Raw genomic sequence first — 20,383 nt, forward strand, 5'->3', positions numbered from 1 at the left:
AATAGTTTTAGTTATTTAATAAAATTGCGCTCTGACCAAATCCTTATCAACTCTAAATTAATACATAAAGAATACAAATATAAATTTTCAACTTGATACGTTAAAGGGTGTGCAAAAACCATGTCAATCACGAAACAGATCAATCATGGAACAGATCCGCAAAACCAATCACGGAACAGATCCGCCGAATATCTATACACAGCGTGTATGATCAGCGCAAAGAGATCATTGGTCAATGGGTCGCGAGATCTTATTGGTTGTTGTACACGGTTTATTCATACGGCGAGGCCTTTATGGCGTGAACACAATATCAGGTGATCAGTACCAGTAAGCCAGTGGTCGACGAGCACCTAATCACTTAATCTCTACATTACAATATTTATTTTTTAATATTTATTAGTAGTATTATTTTTACTTTTTACGTAGGGGTGGGTTCAGTATCCAAATGAAAGATCCGAGTCGCTTCACAGCATTTATTCAACGTTTCGGGAGGTCGACACGTAACCACCGCTCACTACAGAATACTTGATCTACCGTGTGTACCTCCTTATAAAGGACAAGTTGCCCAGCATAGCATCCCCGATCCGTTGGTGTGTCTATTGTCTAAGCACGTTGGTCTACCCGCATTAGCCCCGTTCTGTAAGAACCCCAGCGTATCCTTTGTTCAGGCACTTAATGAGTCCCGTTAGCCTAATCCGTGTCTATTGTTCACCCATGCGGGAATGTACTTAACCAGTGGATACTGTCTCCCATGTTCCCCAGTACTGTGATGTAATCCAGTGGTACCGTCTCAATTTCAATATTATTAGCTTACCTCGCTTCTTATATTATAACTTCTTCTTACATTTTTGTATTTATTATATTTCGTTAAATCCAAAAAAGTAATTTATTGTTTAAAATAAAAAATTGTTTCAGTATTTACATATATGTAAATGTACTTAATCATGCTCATGACGTTGCCGTAGTCTATCGGCAACTTTCCTAATATAGTAGTTTTTAGTCACTAATTTAAAATTACGTTTTTTTATTGAATTTTATTTGAAAATAATGAAATTCCTTCCGTGTATCAAATTTGACACAGGATTTTCCATTGGTTCATTACTGCAGTACATGTGTATTATGTATGATAGGTGTTAAATTCGAATTTAATTAAATAATACTCCTCTATCGAATAAAACATATAATCAATAAAACTAATCTATATACATATATTTTTATCATAATAATACATATGTAAAAAATGATGTTGATCATATCATATAATAATATTCAAACTTAATCATAGCTGATCTTATATCATCAGCTAAAAGCTCAGGTTCTTCGAGAGCTGCAAAATGACCACCTTTAGGCAGATCAGAGACTTGAATAATATTTTTATATTTCTCGCTCAACTGCCATTTAGTGCTGAAACCTATTTCACGTGGAAATCTTGCAGCGGCCATTGGTACATTAGTCGGTATACTAAAAAAAATAAAATAAAACACAAATAAAAACATTCTATCATTTATAACAAATTTTATCTCAATAAAAATTGACTCACCTATCTAATCCCAAACTCGAATGAGCTTTATTAAAGGACTCTGCGTATATTCTAGCAGCAGTTGTAGCCGATTTACTCACCCAATACATCATCACATTATCTATCAATTCCATATATGTGAATTTATCTGTAAGTCCACCGTCAGCCTTACTGCTATCATTTGCAAATTTCTCTAAAAGAAACGCTGCTAGTCCTGCTGGTGAATCATTTAAACCAACACCTAATGAAATAAAGTGAAAAAATTAAACCATATTTCAAACCTATATATATTATATATTAGTTGAAGGAATACAATACCTATTGTGTCTGGTTTTGTGGCATTCATATGCAAATACCCACTCTCTCGAATCAATGTCGATATGTAAGACTTCATTGGATACACTCTGTTTTTGAACTGCTTCCCAACAAACAAAGATGGATACACGCTGCCGATGACCATCTTGATCGTGCTCAACAATGAAGTAATGATGGGCATATTTGAGTGGTATCCCAAAACGTTGTTTCCATACATTGTAGTTAAATGTGAGCCAATTATCGAACCCCAATCGCCCCCTTGCACATAATACTTCTTGTGTCCTAAACGTTCCATTAAATTTGCCATGACCACTGCAATTTGAACAGCGCCCAATCCAGCTTTAGAAGCACCCTAAAAAAGTTTTAGTATCACATTAAGTACATTATTTTAATACAGTCAAATTAAAGTAATTGATAAAAAATCATAATTTTATTGTAATATAGCGCACCCACAATATGAAGCAGCCTCTATCGTCACATTATAAAACAATTTTATCCAATTTATGAAAGTCATAATATATATAAATTATTTAAAATAATACCATTTACTTATTTATTAGAACACAATATGGATAAATCCCACAAACCCAGCTATTAATCAGTTTTTATTTTAAATTATTATTTCCTAATCTCAATTTTTTTTCTAAATAAATATTTTGCAATAAAATAAACCATTTAAATTTACAATAAAATGTGTAGCATCAGATAGTCTGTTAGTAGCTTATTTAGTCCAAAATATACAATAGTTCTTAAAACGTTATCAATATTCTGAATACATATATATGTAAATTATGCAATATGTAATTGAATAAAACAGTTCAAACTATAGAAAATGTTCTAAAAGTGAGAGAAATTTTCAACGATCATCAACATATGTAACTTTAAAAACTTAATATATACATAAAGATTTTCAAAATGGATGTAACCTATAAGAGTAACATGTTGATAATCAAAAATTCATAAGTAAACCATCGATGTTATCAAATTTAAGCACAAAACATTCAAAAGGCATCGTTTTAAAGTAAACCTATTGTTATTGTTTGAATCATAACATTCTGATAGCAAAAAAGTAATCAAAACCATACAGCTAACAACTTTCATCTTATCCTATTATTAAGAATTGTAAATAGGTTTTTGAGCTATTTTTCCTATTATGCTGTACATTAACATTAGAATAATATAATACTATGATTACTAACCAAATAAAATAAAATAGAAAATGATCAGTAGATCAGTAGCTATTAAAATAGATATAATAGATATATGTATTGTGAACATAATTTATTAATAATAAAAAGCATTTAATAAAAATCAAAAAATCCTATCCTATGAGTAGAAGAATGTATTCTAATGGTTAGATAATTATTTTTTTAATATAAAACATTGTTAATCAACGAATGATAATCAATAAATAAGACTCACTTGAGAGAATCCAAATCCTGGTAGACTTGGTGCTATGATTTCGAAAGCTAAATTATCTCCATTTTTATGCTTCGTCAACATCGGAATAACTTTATAGAACTCTCGGACTGATCCCGGCCAACCGTGCAAAATCAAGAGTGGCAACACCTTCACGCCATCCTCCACAATAGGCTTCACATGTATAAAATGAATATCCAAACCTTGAATATTGGTCTTAAATTGAGGAAACTGATTCAGATAGTTTTCCCTCTCGGCAAAATCATACTTCTCCGTCCAAACTTCGATGACATTTTTAAGCGCTTTGCTATTGAAACCATACTGAAATTGTGTGTTCTCGTATGACTCGCTATTCCGTGTATTTTTTAATCTGCCAATCAAATCTGAGATCATCTGTACAAACATTAACACGATATCAAATCAATGACAAACAAAAAAATCTTTTTGGCACTTTGTACCATGTATAATAAATTTACATTCATACATAATACTATAAGTACACATACCTCCTTGGAAAATTGAATTTTAAACGGTTTGATTGTTTTATCGACATTTGACGGCTCTCCCGGTCCCCAATATGTATCTTTAGGAATGTGCGGCATTTTAGATGGTGGGAATGCACCCAATATTTTGGAACCGATCCATGCTAATATTAATCCTAGTATGCCATATACAGCCCAGCAGGAACAACAACAATCCATCTGCAAGTAATATAACACAACATGTAACTTTAATTTACAATCAAGGTCGTTATTAAAGCAAATCGATACTCACCCATGACTATCAAATTAATTATAATAAAAAAAATGATAAAAGTCAACGTCATCATTTTGAGTCTTGCGATATTGGAACTTTTTAAATGGTTTATTCAATTAGAAAATTTCATGTAGTGTATAATACATACATACATACATACAGGTTGTGTAAATATTGAAATTTACAATCAATACCAATCAATATTGATTATAAATATGATATGTGTGGGTGTCGAGTCATGTGTCAAATGTGACGTAATTGATCAAAACGGTGCAAAAAACTGTTTACAAATTACCTCAACTATTCTTCAGAATCCGTATTGAAAGTAAAGTACTTGTTATCTTTAATTTGTATCACTTTGTTGTTTCTATGGTAATAAATATCACATACAACCACTCTCAATGGAAGATTGCAGCCAACTATTAAATTTAGTGTGAATAATACATTCATAACGTCAACGTTTCTCAAATTGTTCTACAAATTTTGTGTTGTTTTGACTTAGAGTTTATTTATATCATAAAATATAATGCTCTTCAAACTCATAGAGTATACAAATTAATCATGCATGTGTATATTCAAGACATTGATTATATTATGTATATTGTGCCTACTCGGTAAACGTTGATTTCTGTGTAAACATGTTAATAAAATGTGTTTATTAATTGTTATAATTAATATATTTTATTAGAAAAATATATAATATAATATAATATATAATAATATACAGGTTTTTCATTCCAAATTGAACTATTTTCATTTCAATTTGACCTCTTTTCAATTTGAAATGAAAAAAGGTCAATTTGGAATGAAAAACCTATAATATAATATATAAATACATAATAATATATTTCATTATAAAAAATCAGTATTCGTCTATTAGAAATAACAAAAATTAAATCAAAATAAACTGCAACACAACAAAAACATTTAAATTATAATAACAGTTATTTAACAACTATGTTATTTTTGACGGATTCAACGCAGTTGAAAAGCCAATATTTCTTGAATGTTTAAATATGTACACATATGAAATTTTTTTTAAATAAATTTACATTATTTATTGTGGTGATTATAAAAGTTTTTTACAATTTAAAATATATTCAATAATTTAATTTTTGGCTCTCAATTTTTTATATAACGTTAATTTTATGTTTTTCATTAAAAAAGTAGTTAAAATATCTTGCTGGAATGTTATGATACACTCATTCATTTATGATGTTACTTTATTTCGAATGTTCTATATGGAATGCTTCAAATTTGAGCACAGCCAATCTGATATCAGTCGCTAGCAGCTCTGGTTCTTCTAATGCTGCAAAATGCCCACCTCTCGGCATATCTGTTATTTGAATCACGTTCAAATACTTTTCTTTCAATTGCCATTCTGTAGAAAATGCAAGCTCATTTGGGAATCTAGCAGAAGCCATTGGTACCTTTGTAGGAATTCTGAAATGAGATTATATTCATAAATATTACAAAAACAATTACAATCAAGCATATTTTTCACCGATGAAAATACCAACCGATCCAACCCCAAACTCAAATGGGCTGAACTGAATGATTCCGCATAAATTCTAGCTGCAGTTGTCGCCGCTTTGTTTGTCCAATATAACATCAAATTGTCTATTAATTCGGTGTACGTGAATTTTGCAGTCACTCCACCATCGTCCAAATATTTTGAACTAACATCAGTTGCAATGGCAAATTTTTCTAAAATCCACGCAGCCAAACCTACCGGCGAATTATCCAAACCCATACCTAGAAACAATCATATGACAATTTTTGTGATTTTGTTTCAAAACTTGTCCAAAACCTTCATCTAAAAGATTATCATCAATATAAGACTTAGATTAGACATGGTTTAAGTAAAAAGAAATAAAAATTTTACGATATAATTCAATGATGACATAACCAATATATGTATCTTATCTATAGCTTAAAGATTATACTAAAAGTAACCTAAAATTTTTTAAGTAAATTATATATTATACAATGTTTGTATAATACAATAATATATGTATGGGTCTACCCCACGGGATCGAATTAGAAACGCACGAAAAACCAAATATCGGAAGGCAAAGATCGAAAATCAAAAGATCTTAAGTCGAAAGATCAAAAAAAAAGGGTGCATGGTAAACGGTACATCCTCACTTAATTTGCGCGAGCAGGATACAACAGGAACAAGAGGAACAGGCTTTTCCTCTCGTATTAATGTGCGCGCGCAGAGTACGGGAGGAAAAGCCTGTTCCTCTTGTTCCTGTTGTATCCTGCTCGCGCAAATTAAGTTAGTATGTACCGTTTACCATGCACCATTTTTTTTTTGATCTTTCGACTTAAGATCTTTCGATTTTCGATATTTGGTTTTTCGTGCATTTCTAATTCGATCCCGTGAGATGCACCCTATATGTATATATGTATAAATTATCATATTTACCAACGGAGTCCGGTTTAGTTGCCTGTTGATGCAAATATCCTGACTCTACTATCGTTTCCTTAAACCTTTTTGCGATCGGAAACAATTTATGTTGAAACTTTTCTTCGACAAACAAAGACGGCCACATACTACCAATAAACAACTTGATGAAATTCAAAGGCGTCGAAATCATAAGGAAGTTTGAATGATATCCCAAAACATTATCTTGATAAATTGTTGCCATCGAAGCACAAATTATAGCTCCCCAATCACCTCCTTGAACATAAAACTTCTGGTGTCCCAAACGTTGCATCAAATTCTTCATTATTACTCCTATCTGAGCAGCACCCATGCCGGGTTTGGATGCTCCCTAAAATATTAAATAGACTATTGAATATATATTTCAATACTATACTGAAATACATAACACTGTTAAATGTTTTAATGTATATACATATGCATATTATATTTATAAAAACATATGCATGTAGTAGAATAGAGTTATATAATAATCACCTGTGAAAATGCAAATCCGGGCAAACTCGGAACGATGACTTCAAAAACGAAATCGCTATCCTTCTTCAGTTCAACCAACTTTGGAATGATTTTATAAAACTCTCTGATGGAACCCGGCCAGCCGTGCAAAAGCAACAACGGTAAAACTTTGATCTTCTGATTACCTATATTTGGCTTTACGTGTATGAAATGTATGTCCAATCCTTGAATATTCGTTTTGAATTGTGGGAATTGGTTCAAAAATTCTTCACGTTTCGAAAAGTCATACTTGTTTAACCAAAAGTCCACCAGAGGCTTCATAGCACTTTGACTGAAACCATACTGGAATGCCGTACCTTCCAACGGCGCCGTATATCTGGTCTGCCGTAAGCGGACTTTCAAATCTGTTATCATCTGGAATAATATATTATAATAATTATATTTTATATATTTACTATTATACTACCCAGTGGCAATTCGTCCATATGGGTTGTGGCCTGCAGCCCTTCTAGTATAGTACATATGCATGCTATTTTTGTTTACATTTGGTCACCGGTATGGTCAACGAGCTACTATAGCTCGATGCATCTCTGCAGTCTTCCCATTGATACTTCCATTAAATAATGTCATTAAAATGTCAGAAAATTACTATTTTTTTCCCATTTTTGGTTGTGCAACTACTAGGGTTGCCAACAGATGTTCTCTTTTTTAACACAATTCTTTTGTTCTCTATCTTTTTCATATTATACCCATAATGTCCTCTTTTTCAATTTTGACAATAATTTCACGCAGTCCGTCCTATATTTTCTCTCACAAGATATAACGTGAGTGGAGAGGCTTTTACAATACCTGTCCAAAATGCCAATGTAGAAAGAATATGTTCCATGATCAGCGGACAGTGGACTAAAGAAAGAAATAAGTTGAAAATTTCCACTGTCCGGGGTTTAAGCGTTGTGTATATGTAATTACATAAATACTTCATGTTTAGAATTTTACAAAGAAAATAAGAAACTTTTGCACCAAATAAGCACTGTAGATAAATATAGCAACAAAGATGATGAAATTGAGAGTGAGAATGAAGATAATTAAATTCAACAATTAATTTTTAAGCGCACTTTTCATGTTCCTAACTACATATGAAAATGGAATAAGTCATATATTATTTCATTTGAGATAATTGGACTTTTGCGTAAATTTGTTTTAAAAATTATTTTAATACTACATACATAAAAATATATGTATACATTATGATTCTTAGCCTTATAGATATAATCTTTCCTGTAATGGTGCAATTTTACGACTACCTTATAAAATAATGGTATTTTTGGTACCTTAAATGACTTATTTCACTTTAATAATAATTGGCACAATTGTAAAGAAAATTGTAAAAAATAAACATTTTTTTGTTAGATGTTCTCTTTTTTTATCCATGACACTTGGCAACCCTAGCAACTACAAATGTATATATGTATATTCTATGATTACTATTATACAATCATATATGTAGCTCAATACTTATCAGAACTGAAGAAAAGCTGCTTCATTGTATTTATTTCCATATTATTGTTTAAAATGGAATTCTTAGCAAAACACTATAGTATACTTCAACTCATACAACAATATTAGAATTTCAATCGTGGGTAGGATCAACAGCAATTGAACCCGGAAAAAACTAACAAAATTAAAATTACACCAATACAAAAGCCACACTCGACCTTTGAGCTAACCACACTACAGAAATTTTATTACATCTAAAACACATACCTCTTCGGGGAACTGTATCTTGAATGGCCTGACGCTGGTATCCAAAGTAGTGGGTGCTTTACCCGGGCCCCAATATTGATCTTCAGGTAAATTGGGTAGAGGCGGCACTTTGTTCATATCGTAAATCTTAATCCCAACAAACACCGATACCAGCAGCACGCCGAAACTAAACAGTTTTCCCACGACCATCTTGAAAATATTACAACGTGAATTAAACTGATCTGTGAAATACTGATGCCGTGCGTTAATTGAAAGATTATGAATTACATTGTCGAATACAATTGTCAAACTGACCTTGTTTAATCAGTAGCAGCTGTATCATGCACATGAGGTGACGGCCACCGACTTCCATGCACTGGTTCAAGTTCAACCACAGCAAACGGTCGACACACATACACACATATATTGATATATGCACATGTGTATGAACACTCCGCTGGCACATCACTTATCTAATATTAGATATGTATCTATATACATAGGTATTGTCGCTTGAGAAATCGAACGATGAAAATGTAAAAATCAAACAGACAGATCTTCGCATAGAATATTCCTGGAAATATATTGAACATTCAAAAATGAAACACATGTCCTAACCCAGCGGTCGGGAGCCGGGGGCTCCAGAGCTTCATGTTGATTTATTTACTAAATAAACATGAAGCGTTGTGACCGATGAAATATCATCGCATGGGCTATGGCATATCGGTTCGGTGATTACTAGTCACCGGACCCAGAAGGTGCCGCGTATTGTTCAAAGGTTGTAAATGCATTGTTAAAGGTTTGCCGAACCTTTTTTACAAAGGATTTGCAACAATGGAACAATGGATAGCACTGTGACTATCCTACCTCTAGTGATTACTAGTCAAATGTGAACCAGTCACGGGACAACCGGTCGCTCTATGTAGATCGGTCACACTTGATCACCCGTCACACTAAAACTGGTTACGAGAAATCTGGTCACACCCTAAAACTGGTCACGAGAAAACTGGTCACACCTTATAATTTGGTCAATCAGTTTTCTCGTGACCAGTTTTAGGGTGTGACCAGTTTTCTCATGACCAGTTTTAGTGTGACGGGTGATCACGTGTGACCGATCTAGAGCGACCGGTTGTCCTGTGACTGGTTCACATATGACTAGTAGTCCGTTTACCGGCATATCAAGCTATTAAATAAAATAAAATATTATAATAAATGTGTAGCTCCCGTGTTCGATCCGAACGCGGTCGTATTTTTTTTAAATATATTTAATTTAATATTTATATTTAATTGTTTAATATGAAAAAAAAATGCTTAAAATACTTACATACATACAATATACAGTATAAAACACCAATAGAAATATTAATAAATTTTCAATATATGGCGGTAAAAACTCAGAGACTTATTTCCCTAGAAGAAGCATTGGTAGCAAACAGTATATATATAGAAGTTTTTTCTTTTGTTATTATGTCGACAATGTTTTATATGTGACGTACATATGTATGTCGAATTGAAATGACTTGTGATTAAAGTACGGTGAGCGTTATCGCAGATACACACACAGACAGAATAGCGATATTATATATATATATATATATATATATATATATATATATATATATATATATATATATATATATATATATATATATGTATATGATAATATATGTATGATCGGTCTCCCTCACGGGACCAAAAGTGAAACGCCCAAAAACGCAAATATCGAAAGGCAAAGATCGAAAATCGAAAGATCTTAAGTCGAAAGATCAAAAAAAAGCGGGCATGGTAAACGGTACTATGTATATATAATATATATGAGTGGCATGCGGTGAAATTATATCTCTTTTTGTCATACAGCCTTGTTTAATGTGCGCGCGCAGAATACGGGAGGAAAAGCCTGTTCCTGTTGTATCCTGCTCGCGCAAATTAAGTGAGTATGTATGATGGGGGCAGAGACCCTTTTTTTTATCTTTCGACTTAAGATCTTTCGATTTTCGATCTTTGCCTTCCGATATTTGCGTTTTCGGGCGTTTCACTTTCGGTCCCGTGAGGTAGACCCATGTATGATATATGAAGGGACTTTTATAATATGGAATGGTTAATTTTATAATACGGAAATCATCATTTGTATAAGAGGAGAATCTTGTTTGAATACTTTTTATTTAGCTTGTTGTTTCCCTTTCTTTACAGAGTCTTTTTTCCTCTCCTCCAGGGGCGTCATTTCAGCTTTTTCCAGAGGGGGGGCCAACATTTTTGACCAGTAAGGAAGGAAAAAAAATGGGTGTATATAAAGTACAAAAAAATCTCCTGAAAATCTTTCAAAGCAAGACAAACAAGAAAACAAAATATATTTGGGAGTTAACGTTTTTTTCTGGGAAAAAATCTGGGAAATGTTCTAAAGAAATTCAATATTCTATGTTTGTTGGTTTAGTATTTTAATTCAAATTTATAATAATATATTAAACAACGTGTGAACAGCCCCGTTCAAATCTAGGGGGGGGGGGCGGTGGCCCACCCCAGCCCCGCCCCCTGCTCTTCTCTAATGATCAGCATTCAGACAGCCGTAGCCAGGATTTTTAGACACATTTACTGTCGTTTTTCATATAAAATGTGACCAATGTGACCTGACAAGTTGCCCCAATGCGTCACACCAATCTTACAATAAAACAAGAACAGTAACAGTCATGTTGAATCTCATGAATATTTTATTTGGTTCGGTGATTATTGCCCAAAAAGCGATCTCACGCACCTCACGTATAAATGATAAAGTTGGCCTACTTGGATCGAGTGTATGTATGTTTAAGTTGGTATATCCCATAACGCTACGACCGAACGACAGTTCTTTACGACGAAGCTTCGAGTGATAAATATGATTTGAAGCGTTAAACGCGTCTCATTAGCCAATACCACGTGGTATGGGACATGTGACGTGACCCCTCGATTATATTTGATTTCTGATATTTTCAGATATAGCAGCACTAAAGAAATACTCTGAATAAATTATTTTCAATCGATGTCAAACCAGGGCTCGAACCCGGGACCTCTCAGTGGTTAGCATCAACGCAACCACCAAGCTATACTACTAAATTATTTGTTTATTCGATTCAGATGTAAGGTGTTCGATTATACTTCATTTACATTGTGTATTTTAGGGGTTTGTTTTTATAATTAGCAATACTTTTTCTAATAACAGCCTATTTGATAGATTACAGCTAATAAATGGATTTTTGCCACAATAACGCTTGCAAATTTATTTAAAAAATCATGGTTCAGATCGCTAAACTTACCTTACGCAACGTCCACTTTACAGTCTTAAATTGGCCGCCAAGATCGTGTGTGATTTAACACCTTTGGATTATTTTCTGTGGGGATATGTGAAGACGCTAGTCTACCCCAGTAAACCAAAGACGATGGACGGCTTGGAAGCCTTTGCCGCGTTATTGTCGATATACGACCTCAACTGCTTGAAAAAGTGGTCGAAAATTGGACTTGACACGAATGGCATAACATCGTATTTCAATACATCCAATACCATGGCCATTAACACGATTTTATGTGTTTAATTTCATTTTAAAGTTTTATATCTCTAAAAAAACACCTTTAAGATAAAATCGTATAATCATAACTTATTTCATTTCCGGAAAATGGCAGTTAATTTTAATTGAAAGAATAAATATGTTTTTTATTCACATTTTCGTAAAACGTAAATGATGCCGACTACCACTAACGAAATCAAGAGAAACTAACTCCAAGTTGTAAAAGAAGCCAACCAGAACGAGTTCAGCAACATTCGAAGTACTTATGTATGTATGTATGTATGTACATACGTACCAGATGAGAATACCGTCGCCTACCTCGACAACATATTCGGTTTCCATTTCCCATGAGGTTGCGAACAGTTGTCTTTGTTTCTTCTTATTACATTATTATAATTGTAGGATTTCCTAGCTGACGTCTTCATGAAGACGAGAAACTTCGACGATCTAAATTAGACAAAATAAATCCTGTGTTGCCCTGTTGCACAGTAGAGGCGTTCTCATTCCAAACATCGAAGAAGTCTTCCCGGAAAAGTTTTTAACTCTAGCGTAGGGTGACCATACGTCCCGTACAAGCCGGGACAGTCCCGCCTTTTACGTGTTTTGCGTTCGTCCCGACGCTTTCGTAAAATTGTTTGATTTGTCCCGTTTTGTCCGTCCGCTGATACACAGAAGAATTTTATTACACATATATTTCCATATTTTTTCTTGTTTTCCAAATCAATTTGTTTCCCCAAAACAAATATTATTATATTGGGGAACCCGCATCATGACGGACACCCTAAGGGAAAATGGAAAAAAATGCTTTTTGCTTTTTTCGCTGTACACAAAAATTGTACATTCTGAAAATAATTATAATTAGTTTATCTGTGGGAAAAATTTTTTATGTACTTTTTTTTGCGGCGCTTCCCGTTTTGAGTCCTGGGAAATATAGTCACCCTACTCTAGCGTCTTCTCCGAGGCTCGCAAAATGACTGAATTGCCCAATTATTCGAGGATACCCATCACTAGCCGAGTAGTTTTTCCGGAATACCAGAAAAACTACACGGCTACTAGTGGCTTGGTACCGCAAATTTATAAAAAATAAACATGGAACACGTTTCCACAGATGAATTAAATCGGTGGCCGTCACCGCATCGAAAGTCGAAAAATCGAAATCTTTATTCTTGTTCGTTTACCATGCATACATATGAAGAGCGGGTAGTATATGTATGTACATATATACATATATCATTGGCGTGCGGGAAAATTCTCTCTCTTTTTGTCGTACAGCCTTACTTAATTTACTCGAACAGGATACAAGAGGAACAGGCTGTGCCTCTTGTATCCTGCCCGTGCACATTAAGTAAGGCTGTACGACAAAAAGGGAGATAATTTTACCGCATGCCACTGATATATATTATACATATATACATAGTACCGTTTACCATGCATACATTCTTTTCAATCTTTCAACTTAAGATCTTTCGATTTTCGATCTTTGCTTTCCGATATTTGCTTTTCGATCTTTCGACTTTCGATGCAGTGAACCACACCCGAATTAAATAATATAATAAATGATCAGATATCAATAAATCGTATGAATTGAAATTTTTTCTGCATTCACACCAGTGATGGCCGTGTAAACCTCCCTGTTTTGGTGGCACAACCTTACTTATGATAAAATGTTAAAAGGGGACTACATAGGTGACATCATACCTAGTCCCCTTGTAACCTACTCGCACACACCTGTGTAAGTAAGTGCTATGCGATAAAAACAGGGAGATTTTCACGGAACGCCACTGCTTTCACACCATCTTCAAAGTCGGTCTCCGTGACGAGCCAGAATGTTAAATTACAGAAAACGCAAATATCGGAAGGCACAGATCAAAAATCGAAAGATCTTAAGTCGAAAGATAAAAAAGGGTGCATGGTAAACGGTACATACTCACGTACATCCTCACTTAATTTGCGCGAGCAGGATACAACAGGAACAAGAGGAACAGGCTTTTCCTCCCGTATTAATGTGCGCGCGCAGAATATAACCAAGTTTCAGATGAATACATTATCACTGACAAAACACATTGATCGAAGATCTTTTTCCTTAGGCAAAGTGGCATTTTTGATTATAAAAAATTATAATATAATATGTATATAAAAACTATATGTATATGTATGTATACTATAAAAGTATAAATCCTCTAATATTTCTTTAGATTTTTAATATAATTTGCTTAAAAAGGTGCTCATACGTACTTTTCTAAACATTGAATCACTGTTTATGACAAATATAAAGATATTATTTGAACCCACTACAGATGGGCTTAATGTTTCAAAAACTAGAAATAAGAACAATTTAGTTGTAGCTAGAGTAAGAAAAAAGAAGACCGCTGGGGGTGTTTTTCACAGGGGTGTGCTCATGAACAATGTCCTCCCCCAGTGCATCAGGTCTTCTAAGACCGTGGATGCATTCTTGCGAGGTGCGAGAAGACACCTCTGCGAAGGACAGTGCATATAAGTTTATATGTACATAAAATTTTAGAGTTAAGTAATTTAGAATGTATTTTTTAAATTAGCTAGATAGCTAAAATTATATAAATAAATAAATAATAAAAATAAATCAAGTCTGATTTATTTTTGAAACATTTTAGTCTATTTAAGATCGAATACGACTCAAGTTTTAGAAGATTTGAGACGACATCTTTAAAACTACCATTCAAATTTTTTCTTTAACTTCGACGATTGTTTATAGAATTAAGTTTTTCAGTTTCAGCGTCGAAAACTACATCTTATTTTGTAGGTATGTCCCCAATTTCATTTTATGTCACATTTTAAATTTTATACATTTACCCAACTTCGTGTCCCCAGTTTTATTTTATAGATATGCAGTTATAAGTAACATTTCTTTAAAATTCAACTAATTTTAAATTTTTTGCATCTATTAAATATTATACATATAATATGAGTGCTAAAAATCTGGATCTCTGGAAATGTAATATTACAATATTATTATCCATTTCCTATGATTGTTAAATCACTGCGGTTTCAGCAGTTATGTGGTTTATAAACGAACGACCCTCAAGCATTTATTTTCAAATGACATATTTAAAGTAACAATCTTGCATACAATTCTGCAACAAAGTGCATTTATTTAGCTACAAAGTTTCAAAATTTACAATGCAACACGACCACACACCAGATAGATAGTTCTGATAAAGGACATGTTGTTTTGCTTAAGTACACGTGTTGCCACAAAATCAAAAAAAATTATACATCTTTAGATAGTACTGTGCTTTAAAAGCACGTCCTCATCCTTGGTGAAATCACTCGATCACTGGACTTTCAGGACAGTGTTTCAGTTGTCCGTTTGTAACGACTACCTAAATCGCTTCAACGATGACTTCAACTAACGATATCAAGAATAACATACTCCTGCTATTCGAAAGGCCAACCGAGCCCGTCTTCATCGCTAAAGGGGCCAATTCAACAGCATTCGAAATACCCGATAGCTACTTGCCTGAACGCTACAAGAGTATCGGTGCCGAAATCTCCAACAGGTTCGATTCTCAGAACAAAGTCACCGTCAAGAACGTCACAACGCCAGATATTTCACTTGCCATGGAGTTGGGACGTCACGAGCAGTTCTCTCTGTTTATTCCGAGACATGCTGAAATGGCAGGTCGCCTGACTGACATCTTTATGCAGGCGAGGAACGTCGACGATCTGCAATCCTTCGCCGTATATTGTAGGGACAGAGTTAATCCTTACATGTTCAACTACGCTCTGTCGGTTGCCCTGTTGCATAGGAACGACACTAGAGACGTCCCCATTCCAAACGTCGCGGAACTCTTTCCGGACAAATATCTGGACTCTGGCATCTTCTCCAGAGCTCGTGAAGTGGCTCAAGTCGTGCCTGAGGGTTCGAGACCAGCCATCGTTATCCCGAGGGACTACACCGCTACTGACTTGGAACCAGAACAGCGAGTTGCCTACTTCCGTGAAGATCTCGGCATCAATCTTCACCACTGGCATTGGCATCTCGTTTATCCATTCTCTAATCCCAATCGTGCCATCGTCGAAAAAGATCGTCGTGGAGAGTTATTCTACTACATGCATCAGCAGGTCCTAGCTAGATACAACGCTGAACGTTTCAGCAATCAGCTAGTAAGTGTCAGTAGATTGAGTAATTTACGCGAGGCAATACCAGAAGGATACTTTCCCAAGTTGGATTCACAGGTTGCAAGCAGAGCCTGGGCACCCAGATTTGTGAACACTACTTTGAGAGATATCAATCGTACTGCTGATAGATTGAGAATCGATATATCAAACATTGAAGCGTGGATTGGAAGAGTGCGAGCTGCTATAGCTCAAGGATTCGTTGAAGACGCCAACCAAACGAGAATCCCATTAATGAACGAGAGAGGAATCGATATCTTAGGCAATCTTATGGAACCAGCAACCGTGCTTTCGCCCAATGCACAATTGTATGGAAGTATTCACAACATGGGACATCTCTTGATAGGATACGCTCACGATCCTGATGGTAGATTTTTGGAAGGTTTTTCCGTTATTGGAGATTCCGCAACGGCTATGAGAGATCCTGTATTTTATAGATGGCATGCTTTCATCGACGAAATTTTCCAATCGCACAAAGTAACTCTACCTCGCTATACTGTAGCTCAGCTCAGCTTCCCTGAAATTAGAGTTACGGGTGTACAGGTAGAAGTTCAAGGAAATCAACCGAATAGTTTGCAAACATTTTGGCAGAGAAGCGAAATCGACATGTCCAGAGGATTAGACTTTGCACCACGCGGTTCAGTTTTTGTACAATTCAACCACTTACAGCATCGACCGTTCTCCTACAGGATCCAGGTTCAGAACACTTCTCAAAACCAAATTATGGGCTACGTTCGCATTTTCATGGCGCCAAGGGTAGACGAAAGGGGACGAGTTTTGAATTTCAATGATCAACGTCTGCTCATGATCGAACTGGATAAATTCAGAGTTGCTTTGAGAAACGGCCCAAACACGATCATACGGAGATCAGATGAATCGTCGGTAACGATCCCTTACGAAACAACTTTCCGCAACCTAGCAAATAGACCAGCGCCCGGGGCTGCCGCAGAACAATTTAACTTCTGTGGCTGCGGATGGCCCCAGCACATGTTGATCCCCAAAGGTACCGAACTGGGCATGGAGATGGATCTGTTCGTCATGATTTCGAACTACGCAAACGACAGAGTCAATCAGAATATCGGTGCAATGTGTAACGATGCTGATAGCTACTGCGGCATTCTCAATAACCTATATCCAGATAGACGATCCATGGGTTTTCCCTTCGATAGAGTCGGCAGAAACGGGGTAGAAACTTTGGCACAATTTCTGACTCCCAATATGATGGTACAACGGGTCACTATCACTTTCAGAAACGAAACTGTCATCAGAGGCACCAATACTGTCGTTCCTCCTAATAATGGCGCTAACAACCCTGCACGTACATAAATATTACATTGTGTTTTCTTTTGATACTTTTGAAATTTGCTTGTCAAATAATTAATTTTTACATATTATGATTTTAATGCATGTAGCATATATATAGAAATAAGTGTTTTATGAATGTAATAAACTTTCTTCTAAATCAAATTGAAATATTATTATTCATCATCATTAATCAGCATTTCAATACACGATATACTCGTTATTAAGATCCAACTAATATAAAACCTTCAATAAAAATATGTATGTATTTATACTATGCAAAATTTTAAAATTTATATTTATTGCATGCTTATGCAATATCTTACTAGACATATGTAGCTGCAAAGTTTCACAGTTCAAAAAAAATACTGTGACTATATTACTCATCATCATCAACAGTTACAGCCATTCACCATTCACTGCTGGCTGGAGGCATCTTCAACAGACTTCCGTTCGTCTGTTTTGAGCAACTCTTATGCATCTCACCCCACACATTTTTCTAATTTCGTCTAACCACCTTCCTCGTGATCTTCCTTTCACCTTTTTACATTCTCTCGGGTACCATTCAGCACTTCTTTTGTCCACCTTTCGTCCATTCTGCTAACTACGTAACCCGGCCATTGCCATTCTAATTTCTTCACTTTCTCCACTATATCCACTACCATTGTAATACTTCTCACCCACGTATTCCGTTTCCTATGTATCTCTCCTTTTTGTGCCTAGCATACGGCGTTCCATACTTCTTCGAGTGCATTGGGCTTTATGTAACATCTTGGCGTTCCAAGTTGACCTATTGCTATTGCGTATTAAATTATTTCTGCACAATGATAAAAAAACTACATGTTTATGCTAAATTACATATACATACATATATGCATGTACCTATATATGTATATAATTTATTTTAAACACGATAATTCATTCAATCAATAAAAAGATATACGTAAATTTATAAATAAATAAAACTACAACTGACGATATCATTTATGTATGTATGTGCGTATTGTACATATTCAATTTATAATTGATAAATTGAAATTTTTAATAAATTTCATAGATGCCACTAATTCATTGAAAATATGAAAATTTTCATATTATGAAGTTACGTTCTTTTTTTTAATTCTATTGAACAATTTTTTTTAATTTAAAAGAAGCAATCACGTGTATATTGTAACTCTAATAGTGATCAATAATTTTAAATACCTTATATATTAAGGGAAGACGTGGGAAGAAAATATGCCCCTTTGACCGTTAAATTACACCTTCATGAGATTAAATCAGTATGTACGTGTATTACTGGTATAAATTTATCTATCTTTCTATTATTTAAGTTTAAATATTTATTTTCGTCAGATGTACTATAATAAAAATTAAATAATGCGACATTAATAATAATCTGCATCAATCTAAGATCAAAAAATTTATGTGTATAAAAAATTAATGTTTCCTTGTTTCCACAATCTTGAAAAATCACCAAATTTGGTATGCTATCTCACAATATCCTAACTTAAAACCTAGATGGGATGATAATACCATCCCTGGTCCAGGTAACAACAATCAATACATGGACTTAATTATATGCAATTAAATTTTACCCTAAATAAACACACTATATGCACATAAAAATATATTACACGAAGCTATTGTATGAATTTTATTTATTTCGTAATCAATCATAATATCATCTTGAAATTCAAAATCTTAAAGCCGTAATTGCGTATCATTTTGTAGCTCGTAACTGAATGACTTTTTCTCTATCTTAGTCACTTACACACTATTATTATCTGCAAAACTATACATCATATTATTTGACATAAGTACCTATATATTATATGTTTGAAATTGATATGCTTTAAACGCGGTAGGTTTGAAATTGGTATATTAGGTATTAATTATTTTGAATTATTTTTATTTTATGCTTTGAAGGTATCAAGGAGTAAAGTCTGAAGGTAAATACTAGTCAAGAATGACTAAATAATATTCAACCGTATAGTAATTAAATAATATAATAATAAAATAACCTTTTTTCGTAAACAGTACTATAGTGTACATATAGAATAAGCATTTTAAAAAAGATGCATCACTTTTCAAATCATTGTATTATGTGGGGTCAAGTCGCTTAAACTGTATTATGTGGTCATTTGCATCAGCTGCATAAGATGGTACACAATTGATAAGATTAAATATACATGCTGTATAAGTATACATATATGTAATTTAGTCACGCCACATTAAACAGGTTTAAATCGGGGCTGTAGAGTTGTTAAAAAAAACATGACATTTTCCACAATATGACTCCGACTCTACTCCAATTTTAAAAATGTTGAACTACTTTTTTGAATACCTCTAAAGTACTCACTACATAAATATATACGAGGTATGCATATAGTGAGCTGAACTTTTTTCTTTCAATATTTTGTATTTTTTATTATTTTTTAATACATACATATGTACATACGTACTCAAGGTCGCGCCTACCGAAATATAAAGGCGGCCGAAAGAAATGAGAGTTTAAAAAATTATATTCCTTAAAAAATACGAAACAAGACGTCGTACTTTTTAAAATGTATTTTGGTTGTCTTGTTGTATACTTTTGGATCGATGTTGCAAGTTACATACAACAAGTAACATATCCGAACTTCCCGAACCCAATTCGGGGAAATAACGAGATAGCAGGTATAGCTTCGGTCCGCATAGAGCTAGGTCTTTTATTTATTTATTTATTAATAGTTT

At 34.1% G+C, this 20,383-nt stretch overlaps 2 protein-coding genes and 1 pseudogene across 3 annotated transcripts; 1 reads left to right on the plus strand and 2 right to left on the minus strand.

Moving 5' to 3' along the window:
• Positions 1-1,166: 1,166 nt before the first annotated feature.
• Positions 1,167-4,433, minus strand: LOC143919706 (juvenile hormone epoxide hydrolase 2-like). The gene is made up of 6 exons (XM_077442165.1): positions 4,305-4,433; positions 3,760-3,954; positions 3,257-3,646; positions 1,838-2,186; positions 1,541-1,760; positions 1,167-1,461 (listed from the first exon to the last, which is right to left on the minus strand). The coding sequence occupies exons 2-6, from the start codon at positions 3,952-3,954 to the stop codon at positions 1,251-1,253; spliced, it is 1,365 nt and encodes a 454-aa protein (XP_077298291.1). The 5' UTR covers positions 4,305-4,433; the 3' UTR covers positions 1,167-1,250.
• A 407-nt stretch (positions 4,434-4,840) lies between these two features.
• Positions 4,841-9,592, minus strand: LOC143919513 (juvenile hormone epoxide hydrolase 2-like). Of its 2 annotated transcripts, none has more exons than XM_077441860.1 (6): positions 8,973-9,592; positions 8,679-8,867; positions 6,936-7,328; positions 6,441-6,789; positions 5,530-5,764; positions 4,841-5,452 (listed from the first exon to the last, which is right to left on the minus strand). In XM_077441860.1, exons 2-6 carry the CDS (start codon positions 8,865-8,867, stop codon positions 5,233-5,235), a joined length of 1,386 nt encoding a protein of 461 aa, XP_077297986.1. In that variant the 5' UTR covers positions 8,973-9,592; the 3' UTR covers positions 4,841-5,232. The 2 variants fall into 2 exon arrangements, with proteins under 2 accessions (XP_077297986.1, XP_077297985.1); XM_077441859.1 differs by having other exon boundaries at positions 4,864-5,452; positions 8,679-8,899; positions 8,969-9,024.
• A 5,920-nt stretch (positions 9,593-15,512) lies between these two features.
• On the plus strand, positions 15,513-17,845 carry LOC143919614 (phenoloxidase 2 pseudogene; annotated as a pseudogene).
• The last annotated feature ends 2,538 nt before the right edge of the window (positions 17,846-20,383 follow it).

The sequence above is a fragment of the Arctopsyche grandis genome, chromosome 12, assembly GCF_051622035.1.
Source record: "Arctopsyche grandis isolate Sample6627 chromosome 12, ASM5162203v2, whole genome shotgun sequence".
Classification (NCBI taxonomy): domain Eukaryota; kingdom Metazoa; phylum Arthropoda; class Insecta; order Trichoptera; family Hydropsychidae; genus Arctopsyche; species Arctopsyche grandis.